General features: G+C 26.9%; 2 protein-coding genes across 3 annotated transcripts in view; one reads left to right on the forward strand and one right to left on the reverse strand.

Moving 5' to 3' along the window:
- Positions 1-14152, forward strand: part of LOC126901623 (octopamine receptor-like) — an 88378-nt gene extending 74226 nt beyond the window's left edge. For both annotated transcript variants that reach the window (XM_050678240.1, XM_050678241.1), the window contains 3 exons: positions 8633-8685; positions 8763-8947; positions 12811-14152. In XM_050678240.1, the coding sequence (XP_050534197.1) occupies positions 8633-8685; positions 8763-8947; positions 12811-12986 (414 nt within the window). In that variant the 3' untranslated portion in view covers positions 12987-14152. The remainder of the gene's footprint in view (positions 1-8632; positions 8686-8762; positions 8948-12810) is intronic.
- LOC126901636 (PSME3-interacting protein) overlaps positions 1-14731 on the reverse strand; it is a 34384-nt gene that overhangs the window by 11908 nt on the left and 7745 nt on the right. Inside the window, exon 7 of the transcript XR_007703073.1 lies at positions 6539-7566. The gene's annotated coding sequence lies outside the window, so the exon portion shown is untranslated. The remainder of the gene's footprint in view (positions 1-6538; positions 7567-14731) is intronic.

Below are 14731 nucleotides of genomic sequence, written 5' to 3' on the forward strand. Positions count from 1 at the left end.
GATACGTCAAAAGATCACAAATCGTATCTAGTCGAAGACATTACCCTTAAAAATTGAAAAAAATTCCCTCGTTCCCCGTAAAAGGGGGAAACCTCCAAAAAAATTACAAATTTAAAAATCGCTAATTTTCGAAATTTTTTCAATTTTTTTTACTAAAATGTGCCATAACTTTTTCAAAAATAAACATATCAATATAATTATTTTTTATATAGACGCATAATATCATTACCTTTCATTTGGTATATTTTTTTCATAAATTTAACCCTTAACCTGCCCATAAAGGGGGATTTAAAATGACTACTTTTTCACAAAAAATTAACTTTTTCAACTTAACTTTTTAAAATGTTCCGGAAGGTCTGACACTTTTATATATATCTTAAATTAAAGCTAATGTAATGTTCTTTATTATGCAAAAAAAAATTTCGGACTTTATTTTATCTTCAAGGTAAAAATGGCTATCGAATGCTATTTTTGTGTGAAAATTCTCTATTTTATTTTTACATTTTTAATTTTATAATGCTATAACTTATTGAAAAGTGTATGGATCAACACAATTTTTTTATGAGAAATAATATTTTTTAATAATCCCTTTTTCATTCGACATACTTTATTTTAATCAGGATATTAATAAGAAACTAGCAGATCATGTAGCTTTTTGAATAAAACACCAATTTTTTAAAATTAAACACTATCTAAAGATTTGCATTGAAGCGTTTTTTTTGATAGTGATTTTAATCACTGTCAGATATCATAATACTTGATCCAACTATGCCACGTCACCACTGTGCCGCGATCCCCCTGTGCTGGGTTTTTATTAATACTATTTTCAATTATATTAAAAGATCAAATCAAGTATCCGTTTTTAGTTATTTTTAATGTTTTATTATTTAGTTGAATACTTTTTCTCATTAAAATTAACATTGTGTTCTTTCCTAACGCTAATACTATATAATTTTTTTTTACGAAATTATTATTTTAGAATAAATTAAGTGGCAAACGATAAATTCAACACTTTGCATAGTAACCTTAGCCGGATAATATTAATTTCAACATAGCCTCAAGACTTATAATATATTTTGATTGGCTGATGTTATCCCCATATTTGTATTTAGCTACTTTAAACAATACATTAGATTTGAAACTAAAATTGCATAATCTAATTAAATCTTTGTATGATAATGCCCAACGGGTTTTATGTAAAGAAATCCCCTAAAAAATTATAAGTTTAATTAATAAGAATAATAATAAAAATTTGTTGATAAATAATTATATACCAAAACTCAATCTATTTAGCAATTAGTTTCTTAGATATATACGCTAATTGATTTTTACCAACAAATTAAAATATTTAAATTATATACATCAGTATTCTTAAGATAAATATTAAAAAAAATTATTCAAACGAATGATAATTGAATTAAAAGTTGAATTTTTCTAATCTACGTAACTCAACTCTATATACACAGTGGTACAGAGTTTTTAAAAATTTTATATCTAGGCGGAAGGAAAAGTGCGATAAACGTCTAGTGAAAAAAATAATAACACCAGCGTCTCACCTCCAGGCACTGCTATAACATTTATAGTATTTTATAATATTTTATGTGGAAAAAAGAGAAATTGTAATGCGAGTAAAAGATTGTAAAATTATCCGAGGCGATGGTGTAACTTCCTAACATAGACTAAAGGTAAATAATTTGTAGTGTAGTGGAAAGAGAGTACACAAAAACAGAAAGAATACAGGAGGAGAATAGAGGATTTTTGATGTAAACTGAAAGGGGAAAAAAGAGTTTTTAAAAACGGTAAGAGAGGTGATATGGAATGTCGAAGGAGACATAAATGATGTATGGAATAGATTTGCTAGTTGTGTAAAGAATACTGCAAAAGAGATTGTCGGTGAAAATATGAGTAAAATGCCAGGAAACAAGGAAACATAGTGATAGAATGAAGACGTTCAGAAAATCGTAGAGTAAGAGAGACAGTTCAAAGCATGGCAGAAAAGTAAAAGGAAAGAAGATTGGATGGAGTATAAACGCTGGAGCAATGAAGTCAAATATGCGGTAATTAGGGCAATGTTTAAGAGGTATGATGTATTGTATGATAAATTAGGAACAATGGAACGTGAAAAAGAAGTCTATAAACATGCAAAAGTAAGAGAAACACGGTCTAAAGATTATCACAATGTAAGATGTATAAAAGTGATAATAAGAGAGTGCTAACGAGTGATGATGTGAAAAAAAGGTAGAGAGAGATCTTTTTTCACAATAAAATCAATTCTATAATAAAATCCCATTAGAAGGGAAAACGTCAAAAAAATGGAGGAATAGTATTATGATGCCAATATTTAAAGGTAAGGTGGACATACAGGAGTGTGGAAATTAGAGATATAAAGCTTCTTAATCATAGAATGAAGATTTGGAAAAAAGTAATGGATAAGAAATGAGACATCGATATCTAAAAACCAGTTTGGATTTTGTAAGTCAACAATAGAGCCATTATTTTGTGTGATACAATTAATAGAAAAGATCGAAATGTTTACTAAAAAATTGACTCTTACGTTTTCAAATTTATTTTTGTCAAATGAACACGTACATCTTAATTAAATTTTTTTTTTATTTATGAATAGTTTACCTACGTCTATATAATTATCCATTACATAAACGATTTAATTGGGACAAATTGATATTTCTACAAAAACAAATATAAAAGTCTTTCAGTGGTATAATCGTGGTTTGTTATAAAATATATTATTATATATAAATGAAATATAAATAAGTAAATTTTACATTAGCCTCATCCCCAACTCTTTAGCTTCTACCCTAACAATTTGGTGTCGGATCTGCCTTACTGATTTGACAGCATTTTACATCAGCTGTGGACCTGACGCAACCACATTATGGCAGAAAGAATCTGTGAGGGGGCAAGGCATGTGTTACTGTTATATTAACAAAATGGGTTAGGAACTAACAGAAAATAGTACAACATAAGCGCTAAGGTGGCGCTTAATAATCCACTGTGCTATTTCATAACTGCTAAAATCTTTCACTACCCCAAAAAAAAAAAATTGTTTTATCTTTATCGTGTAAATATTTTTGTTCTGTAGAGGTCTATACGCCAAAATCTTAATTATGCCCGTGCATACCTTAGAATGTAATATTATAGAATGTACTAGATACATAAATAGTGAATTTATTATATACGCTTAATATTTTTCAAATTATTGTCACATTAGTTTTTTTCGTCAAAATAAATATTAGAGTATGCATGTTTTTTATTTTAATCTATTATCAATTAATGAAAATAATTATAAATATACAAAAAGATTATTCTACAATTAGATTTGCTCATTGATACTGAGTAATTTTTAAGTTGCAGCAGGTAAACAATGCACTAATGTTTTGCGTGTTGTTCCTATATTTTAAAAAATCTTAGCGCTTTAAATATATCCGTTATATTATAACGGGTATATTTTATTACTTAATTTTATTTTCTATACAATTTCATTATGACAATACGTCATGAGTTAATAGAAAATATAATATTATTTTCATATATATGAATGGCCCTAAAACCGTTTAATCTCATCAAAAGTATAAATTTTATTTGCATCTATTTTTAATATATGAATAACGTTGTCAAATATGAAAGTGCGTCATAAACGGAGTTCTTTCCAATCACTTATAAGCTCAACTAATATCAATCAGCTTCACTTTACAAGGACCCAGAGGAGGGTCACCTTGGGTCGAGGCCAAGCCGGAACACCAGGGATTTTGGTACCTTATCTAAAGGGGAAAGGTTATAAAAGAAAACAGTTTTAATTAATTTTGTGATAAACATAACTAAATATAATAATAAACTATAAAACCAATAAAGTTAAGATTGAAATAAATTAATTTAAATAAACAAAATAATATAATAAAAAGTACAATTCATGGAATAAAATGCATCTATTAAGTTTTATTAAGCATAATAAACTATTTATAATGTAAAAAATGTTTATCCAAATTTTGAGTAAAATAAAAGCTAAACATATATATACATATTATATATATATATATATATATATATATATGTAAGGATAAATGATGAAAAGAAAGTTAAGAGAATTATGGAAGTTTATTCTAAGGCCATCCCAATTAATATCAAGAGTGTACATTGTTTTTTCTTTTTCTTAATTAATAGTCATACTCTCAAGGTGGAAATTGAATTTTAACTTATATAATTAGAGTAACAAAGTCTTATTCTTTATGTTTATAGTATAAAGTAATGTGTTTAGAGAATCGTAACGGCCCTGATATTGCCTAATTTATTAGAACAACAACACATAATAGTTAAATATATGGATAAGTGTTTTATTTGTCTTAATTAGACCACAGCTATAATTTAATGAAAATTAACTGTATATTATTATTAAACAACTGAAAATTAGAATAGAATAAAGGGGAAACATGAGCATGACAGATCCGTCGCATGTGTTAGGGTATAGTGGACATGTCATCAACGTCAATGGGTAACCTCTACATAAATGTAGAGGACCCAATAAGATGATCACCATGTCCACCCTGACCGCACCCGAGAATACTGTCAACTCGTGGAACAAAAAAATACAGAGTTCTACGACATTATATCATGATGATTTACCATGATCATGGCCTAGCCAGAATGAAAAGCACTACTCCATCATGAAGTTGACGGCAACAGAAAAACTCAAAATTGACAACATGAGGTTCTGTCAACAGATGTGTAGATGACGAAGAATAGAGTGATGATGATGAGAGCTGATGATTTTTGAACATAATCGTGATTTTTTTTTATGTCGACTTGATCACACACCAGAGAGGGTACTTGACAGTGTGACCGTTGACATTGGTGTGATATTTAGGATGAGGATCACAAATGATAGGAAAAATGTATCAATTTAAAAAATAATTATGTGTGTATGTGTAACATTGATCCCACAGATGTATGACTCGCACTATTTGAATACAGTTACCTGTGACCTTATACTCATGATCATTTTATTACGTTACACACTGATTAAAATTTAATCAATGACTTAGTCATTATCTATTAAATAAGCCAGTTAATTATGTCATTTGAGTAAATAAAGTTATAATACCCTTATAAGGTATAAAGAAAGAACATAACATTTACTTCATGAGTGATAAATTGAAAAAAACATATATTAAAAAAAACCAAAAAAATATGTAGAATGTTCGGTAAGTAAGGAAACATATCAATTGTTATAAAATAATGAAAAAAAAACAGTTTCCTTACTTACTGAAAACTATATATATTTTTTGTTTTTTAAATCTTTCGCAATAAATGAATCACTCTGTATATATATATAATATAATATAATGTAAACAGGAGATGAAGAGTGACTATGACAATATTAATTATTAGTCATTTTTTGATTGTACCTTTCCTTTTGCCTACACTGAAAAAAAATATAGCCAAAATTTTTATTATTATTATATTAATCATTTTATTGTTATTGGAATAAAACATTTGTTTGATTGACAAATTTTTAATTCTAACAATCATTTTTGGCTGTAAATTAAAAAAAAAATTGTTGATTTTACTAAGATTTTTTTCAGTGTAGGTATAAAAGTGTTAATAAATTTCGAAATACTGATTCAAAAGTTGTTAACGTCATTTTTGTAATTAGATCATTTTATTTTTAAAAGATAGTTAAATATGTATGTTACCACATAAAAAATAACGCTTTTATGAAGTAAGTGATTAATAACTGATAAATTAAGAAATATATAAAATTAAGATATACCAAAAAAAAATATTTCTTGATTTAATAATTTGTCAAGAAAATATTATTATTATTTTAAGAAAAAATCAGGTGACTAGTGTTAAAAGAATTATCTTCTATATATATTGTATGTATATTATCGTTCATAAGTGATTTTATTTTTAAGGTACCAATCACATTTCATTTCATTGTTAATCTATACTTTCTTTTTTAAGTTGAAAAGATCTTTTATTTAAAAAATGTTCTTGAATCGATGTCTACAGAGATATCTTTGAGATACAAATCTAAATCGACAGTTTTTAATAATTATACTTTCGAAAAGTAAGTAAAATAGTAATACAGCTAAGTCATCATTTTGAAATATTTTTCTTAATTACACCGAGAAATACACTATGTTAAAAAATATTCTATATCCTTGATATATCTATAACAGTTGTGTGGCTTATAACTTTAAACATTTTTTTCATAAACAATTAGAAAAACATATTTGGCTTTTTCATTATAATACATATATTCCAATATTTTGCCTAGAATTTTAAGTCTTACATTTGTAGACCTTTGTAACAGTTATATGAATTTGAATTATCTATTTTAAACATTTTACCATTCATCGAGTTTCTCTTAGCAAATAATACACCTAAGAATTAGGTTAAATTATTTAACTAACAAAAGTTAAGAAACTTTCATTATTAATATAATTTATATGTTCTATACTGAAACAAGTAATAAGTAACTTAATTTTAGTAATATACGTATAGTGTGCAAGTTACTTACAAAACTAGATCTCTTGTTTGTTTTTAGATGAAGAATAATTTTTTCGTAACTGTCGCACAACTGTGAAATTCTCTATAATTTTGTTTAAAATGTATTTAGATTAAAACAAAAATTACTGAAATCAATAAAGAAGGATGCGGTTAACTTTATTTATATTGAATATCATAAATACACAAGCATTATTTTACGTTAAATATAACAATAAAAACTATGTACAAAAATACTATTTACACATTTATGAATATTTTCATAACACACGTCCGGCACTGGAATGAATACAATGTGTGGGACGTTTTTCTGACGGATGTCAGATATTCACTGACGCAGAGCCCACGGTTGGCATGGCATGGCGGCCCGTGTCTTATCGCCGTTCTTTGATTTGACGGTGGCGATGCGTTTGGGTTCGCTAACTGGTCTTGACAGACCGTTCGCATATGGACTCTGTCGTGAGTTATGCGCGAAGAGATCCCCCTTATGGTTACCTTCATGAGCACCACCTATTTATCACAACACGCATATTCGGACACACTGAAACACACGCACGTGGGTTAATAATACTGCAACTCATATAAATGGGTCAGGGGTTCGAGAAGATGACTACTGTTCCGGCAATGGTTGACAACGTTTTCCGCTATAGCGGTGATCTCAACGTCACAACGCTGCTAAAAGTGGCGCAGATAGCGGTGGAGATGACGGACTTGTACAGGGATATCGGACAGTGGCGGTAACGGTAATGAACGACGATCGGCACAAGCGGTGATGATCAGTGAACCAAGACTGATTGTTCAGCAACGGCTGCAACTGAATGGTGGCGTATGTCATGCAGTATTTGTACTACATGACACTGTTAGTACTCATGTCTTCTATTTGTTCAGTGATTCAGATTTCTACTTATGCTCAGTAAATTGTATGCTCACTCGCGTCTGCTTCACTGTGTTAGCGTGAATTCTTTTTTATATTTTCCCTTTGTTTAGTTTGTGTACACCAAACAGAAAATGCGGCGGTTGTACTTTGTTACAAGAATTCACCTAAAATTTAATTATTAATAAATATTTGCATTGAGTATAGATTGACCTATGATCAATGGTATTTGTATAGTACATTTTATATATAATAAAATAAAATTATTCAAATTTAATTGTAAAGAGATAAAATTTCCATTTATATTGATAGTGTCACTTATGTGAGCTTCTTCATTAACTAAACTAGTTATACTATCTCGAAATATATTCGAAATTATTTAGAAAATGAAAAGAATACACCATTCTTGTATAGCTAACAATAGAAATATGATTTTTAATACTACATTATCTCATGAAATAAAAGAGATTTTTTACTCCAAAAACACTTAAAATAGATGTCATATATGTATTTCTCCAAAAAAAAAAAAATTGCCAAAATAAGCGGTTTATCCTTATGAATACCCATGACATAATTTTGACTAGAAAAATTAAAAAATAAATAATTGTTTAAAAGGTAAAATTGATGGCATAAAATAACGCCATAATTTTTTTTTTTTTTTTGATAAAATATTTGATTTTGTTGTATAATAATAATGGATTAACCTATTAAAATTTACACACTAACTTTTTTTAAATAACTTAATTCTAACAAGTTAAAAAAATTATCAGTATTAAATATTTGAAATTTTATTTAATATTTATACATGTATTGAATATATGATATTGTCAATAGCCATAATTATTTATAATTATTATAAACAAATTTTTTAAATAGCACTAAAAAACCTTTAGTATTTTTACGTTTTAGTGTTATGGTATTCTGATAAATTTAATGTTACAAATGAACTAGAATTAATGTTAAACAACTGCTATAGTATATCAGTTAATTAGAATATGAGAGATATCCCAAAATTATTAGTCCTGCTAATAGATATTTTCTAAGTAAATTATAAAAATTAAAACAATATTTTTGTATATTTCAAAAATTATACAAGTGAAATATATTATGTGAATATATATTTTAATGTGCTTATCAGATCAGATATCAACTTGTTATAATTCTATATTTTATACTTACAAATCGTCTGATGGTTTTTTTAGTTTATTTTTATTAATTATAATTTTTCTTTAGATATCGCACTACAGTCAAGATTCAATGGACATGGACGAGGTTGTACGAATCAAGTACGTTAAGCAAGTGTTCACAATTCGTTTTCACATTAATATGATCATATATCTATTCATTGTATTTTTACCAAAAGCTTGCGCAGAGGAGACGACTGTCGCGTGTCATTGAAGCGCGAAAACAAAACTGCTCAAACTCTGTCTATTGTGGTCGGAGGGTTTATAGCTTGCTGGTTGTTCTTTTTTGTCGTCTACTTGATAAACCCGTTCCTACCCGAGGGCACCATTTCGCCAGCGGTCATAGCGTGGCTAACTTGGCTAGGTAAATATTTCCAATTATAAATGTAAATATTTCATAGACTGAGCTAACATACGAGTTCATGTAGTACAATACTAATAAAAGACCCACGTATGTATAAAATTTTTAAACTTCAACTGAAATTAAGTAACCTTGAAAACTAAATATTTATATTTAAAACAGTAGCTCGGAGGTTCCCAAAGAGTACTCGCGTAGAAAATACATTTTATTTCATGTTTACCCAAATGATCTTATTGTACTAAATAGTAAGCCTCTGGTGATTTTGAGTGGGAAATCACCTCCAAAATTTATATTAAAATTATTTTATTAAAACAAAATTAAATTTACTTAATTTTAATCGAGTTTTGTAAGTCTACTCATTTTGCAATAAATTATTGACTATAAATAGTAAAATTAGTAAAAGTTGCAGAAAAAGTATTTTTGATTACTAAGTAATCAATTTATTAAATATCAGGTGTTAATTATTATCATAGGCGTAACGAGTGAAGCTTGAAAGACCAAGTCTCTCACAAAAAAAAAGGTAAAATAAGATATATTATGTATAAGAAAAATGTAGGGGAAATAAGTTAGCAGTCACAAAAATTTTATTCTAGATAATTTTGTGAAATTTTCAAAAATATAAACTTCTTATTTTTTACAATATTTGGTAAAAGACCATTTATAGCTAGTGAAGGTGATTTAATCAAGAAAAAAAATGTCATCGCACACATCGTTCGACACAATAACTTAATAATCAACATTTTCGAAGGAAAAAAACTGGGAAGAAACCAAAAGAACGCCAAAGGAAGCAATATTTTGAAAATATCCTGGAACTCATGAACTGTGCGTCTTTTGTTTCATAGAAGAATTTGGTGTCAAACGAGAGAAGTGGGTTCAACAACAAGAAATTGCCTTTAATAGATGATGACGTATGCGTAGATGATGCGTAAGGTCATGTTAACTAAAAGTTAAAACAATTTACGTAAAGATTTTTCGAGCAGTTATTTGTGAGTTAAGAAAAAATATTAGGAACCTTATGTATTTTTTGATGATTAGAACAATTTTTTAATTAGATTTGGAGTATGAAATTTGTTACTAGATTATTCGATTGATTGCAAAGAAAAAGTCACAAATACTTTACAAATTACAATTGGTCACTCAGTTTAGAATTAAAAAAAAAACATCTAAATTATAGTTTGACTGGCCAATGTGACCCATTTAGTAAAGAATTAAAAACTTTAATAACTAATGCTTTTAATTAAATTATTGAATTGATTTATACTATTCATTGATTAATATCTTATTTATATGTTATCATATTAGTATATCCATGAATAAGTAAATTTATGATAGTGTGCCTATGATTTTGCTTTAAAGTTAGTAGAATTCTCATAAAATAGCAGCACAGTGGAGACGTGGCATAGTTAGGTCCAGTATCGATTTAATCTGACAGTGATTAAAATCACTATCATAAAAAACGCTTCGATGCAAATCTGTAGTGATTAATTTTAAAAAATTGGTGGATTATTCCAAAAAAACATAATCTCCTATTTCCTTATTTATATCCTGATTACAAGTTTTATGATTTATAAGTGTAATATATTTATAATATATAAATATATAAAGGGAAATGGTTTTATTTTAAAAAAAATATGTTGAATGAAAGAGATTTATAAGTAGTATATATCATAAAAAAATTGTATTAATCCATTTTTCAAAAAGTTATAGCATTATAAAATTTAAAATATTGCCTGTGGCCATGATTCTTTTGCAATTTTTCTTTCGTTCTTTTTGAGTTAGAATTTTGCTTTTGAATAATCCATTAAATTCTTAAAATTAAACACTAACTACAAATTTGCATCGAAGCGTTTCTTATGATAGTGATTTTAATCACTGTGAGATATCATCTATACTAGTCTCAACTATGCCACACTTACACTGTGCTACGATCCATGAAAGAATCAATGAAAACACGATCACCATGAAAACAAAATATAGTCCGATCATAGTCGATCATCATAGTGAAATTAATACCTTCTCAGCTTCGAATCGAAGCTAAAAAGACCACTATTCGAGTTTTATTTTTATATTTAAAACATTATTTTAGCTTATAATAAGTAGGAGTAAGACATAGTAAATAGAGTACGAGTTGACAAAGGAGAACACGAGGTAGGTGAAATGAGGAGTTCAGTAACAATAGGCGAGGACGTGATAGAAGAGGTGGTAAGTTTTAAGTATTTAGGATCAGTATGTAAAAGAGCGGTGGGATTGGCGTGGATGTAAGACACAGGATTAAGTGCGGGTGTTTGAAGTAGAGAAAAGCGTCTGGTATGTCATTCGGTAAAATAATTCTAATGAGCCTGGAAAGTAAATTCTATAAGACTATAGTGAGACCAGCTATGATGTATGGTTGAGAGTGTTGGGCGGTTGACAAAAAAGTAGAGCAGAGAATGAGTGTAGCACAGATGAGAATGCTTAGTTGGATGAGTGGAGGACTAGAGAAGATAGGATAAGGAACGAGCATATAAGAGGAAGTATAGGTGTAGCGTCAATCGTGGATAAGATGAGAGAAAATAGACTTAGATGGTTTAGTCATGTAATGAGGAGAGAAGAATCGGAAGCTGTAAGAACAGTTATAGAAATTAATGTTGAAGAAAGAAGAGGTAGAGAAAAACCAACAAAGAAACGAAGAGATATAATGCGATTGGAAAACGGCTGATGTGATCGTAGATGATGTGGAAGATCGTGTCAAGTGGAAGTTTAGGATGAGGGTGGCTGACCCAAGTAGTTGGTCATAAGAAGAAAAAGAAGAAGAAAACATTATTTTAGATTAATTTAAAAATTGGAATAAAACCAATTATTTGAACAACATCCTCTTATTGTTAAATAATACTGTAAACACAGTACAGTGGTTGATATATAGTATACATATTCAATAGGTAATATTTTATTTAACTTGTGCATATTATAGACAGTTGATTTATTATTTTGAGGTGTTACACGACCCAAATAATCTTTGTTCATGTTAAGGAATAAAGGTAAATTATATATAAGTAACTAAATAGAGACAAAAAACTTGCAAAAGTGTTACAATACAATAAAAAAGTAAGCTATAAAAAAATTAAAACATTAAGGCAACACTTAGACAAAGTAAAATCTAATAAATATTGTATCATCTTAGCTATATATTTTATAAAAGTAACTTTGTATGATTAAAATTTAATACAAAACTAAACTACTTATTTTCCTTAAGAAGTAATTAAAGTTTTCAAATAATTTGGTAAGACCAAAAGATTAAATGACTTCATAAAAATAATTTGTGGAGTTCATTTCTACAATAGGTTTTTAACAAATTTACCTTGTGTATTTTGAAAAAAAAAACATGTCTTATGTGAAGTCGCAAAATAATTGAGCAAATCTTTTATTCAATTCAAATGAATACTTATTTAGTTTTTTAATGAAATTTAAAATAACCTCTTTTAAATTACTCATTAAGAGATGATTAAAGCTTTTAAAATTGAATTTATAATATGTTTATTCTCTAACTTCAATTACAAATTCTTTTTTTTTTATTAAAAAATGATTTCTGGATATTTTATCTTTCTGCAATGTTGAATCCTAGATAAATTTTGAGTTATAAGAAAAATGAGTATATTAGTTTTCAGTTGATTATAAAATTATTATGTTTAGCCTCTTTTTCGCTTACTTATTAACAGAGAAAAAGGCTTATAGCATCTACCCTTAACAACAAGCTTGAATATGGTCGTAACTACTAAATTTCATTATCGGTAACTGAAAATGTATTACATATTTTGAATTCTAATTATATGAAATTTACATTAAAATGTTTTTTTTTTTAATTTAACTAAAAAAGTATTATATTTTAGGTTGGATGAACTCGGCGATCAATCCATTTATATATGCATTTGTTAGTCCAGATTTTAGAATGGCCTTTTGGAGGTTGACATGCAGATATTGTGCTAATAATAATGAACTCAATAATACGAATGGACCTCAACATCGTTTGAACAGATATGGTCAGTCTTACAGAAATAATATCTAGATAGTGTATGTGGAAATGTCGCCATGCAAATAATCTTTTGTCAAGATCAATACTACAAAAGTTTTAAAAAACTTTTGAGCTGGTTTAAAATTATTTTTACAAGTCTAGAAAGACGAGTAAAAAATAAAATGTCTAATAGCTTCAAGTCAGATGAAAAGTAATTGTATAGAATCGATATGTACCGAATCATGTTGGATTAATACCAGTGAGGTACATAGATTCGTAGATTGGGATTTTAAGGGTATAGATGACATTTGAGTAATTTATTTAGGGCGTCTAGAGAATAAAGGTTCTAACTGAAGTTTTAATTTATCAACAAGAATAGTTGAATATATTAGAATATTTTTTAAATCAAAATAAAACTATGTTAATTGGTTGTTAAGTTAATCAAAAATAATAAATTCTAAAAATGCATTTTTAATCTTGTGTCATTTGAGTAGAAGTTGTATAATTTATAACTATGTAAGATGAATAAATTCCAAACTATTATTCCAATCTTAAATATATTTCTCATGAGTTTTATTTTATTAAATAGTGTAATTATCTTCATTATTTAAAAGGGTTTTACATGTAATTTTATTATGCTCAAGAGTTTTTCATATATTTTTTACTTCCATTGATTTATATTGATACACTTTGAATCATGTGTAATTATTATAACTTACGAGGCATATTACAAGATGTCATTATAAAAAATAAATTTTATTTCTACTTTACGTACAAATTGATTTTGATATAATACATTAAAAACGTGTATCAAAATTACTAAAAAAAATATTTTTTTTTTTTAATATTATTGTATTGTTTTAGAACCATTTAGGCTTACGAATTTATCATAGTTAATTTTTCACCATTATTTTGTTGTAATAATGTTTTTATAATTTTTGTCTTACTATAAGTTATTTGTCTGATTTGAAATATGTTTTTTATAATAAGTCAAGTATGTACATTAAAATAAACATTAATTTAGAACAAACTAAACCAATTTCAAGAAACTCGAAGAAATTATCGTTTCGTTATCTCAAGTGATTATTGATATACCTGATTTACAATTATTAATCAAATGTTACATTGTTTTTAAAATTTGTCTTTCAATATTTGTTGTTTAATTATAACATTGTACAAATAAAGATTTTAAAATAAAATAAATAACACTACTAATTTTAATTTCCTATTAAAAATTATAGTATTCAATTAAAATTTTAAGCTCTCCACTGGAAAATAAAAATTTACTAAGTTAGTAATAAATATTTGTTATTCGTCTTATTGAAATTTATAATACATTATTAAAATAATTAATTTATTAAATATGTTTAAAAAATAAAATATAATAAACTTTGAATTAAATATTATTTAATTGAAAATAATATAAAAAAAAATTGGTATTTTTCGTGGCTTTTTGAGTTAAATATTTTTAATAGTTTTTAGTTTTTAATTCATATTTTAAGTATATTTTTAAATGTAAATAATATTAGCCTAATGTGATCAATTCTTATTATATCATTAAATTCGAATAGTGTAAAATTGCGAGTACACTACACAAAGTAATAATAATATTCTTCAAAAACCTAAAATAAAGTTTTTTTAAATTTTTATTTATGGCCTTTATTAAAATAATTATAAACAAAAAAAAAGTAAAACAGTAAGAAGACTATCTTATAACGGTACAACAGATACGACAATAATTGTTAGTAAACTCTAAAATAGAGAGAAATTAAACATTATTTCAAATTATTGTTAAAAGA

This window comes from Daktulosphaira vitifoliae, unplaced genomic scaffold, assembly GCF_025091365.1.
Source record: "Daktulosphaira vitifoliae isolate Bord-2020 unplaced genomic scaffold, ASM2509136v1 Scaffold_3, whole genome shotgun sequence".
Taxonomy (NCBI): domain Eukaryota; kingdom Metazoa; phylum Arthropoda; class Insecta; order Hemiptera; family Phylloxeridae; genus Daktulosphaira; species Daktulosphaira vitifoliae.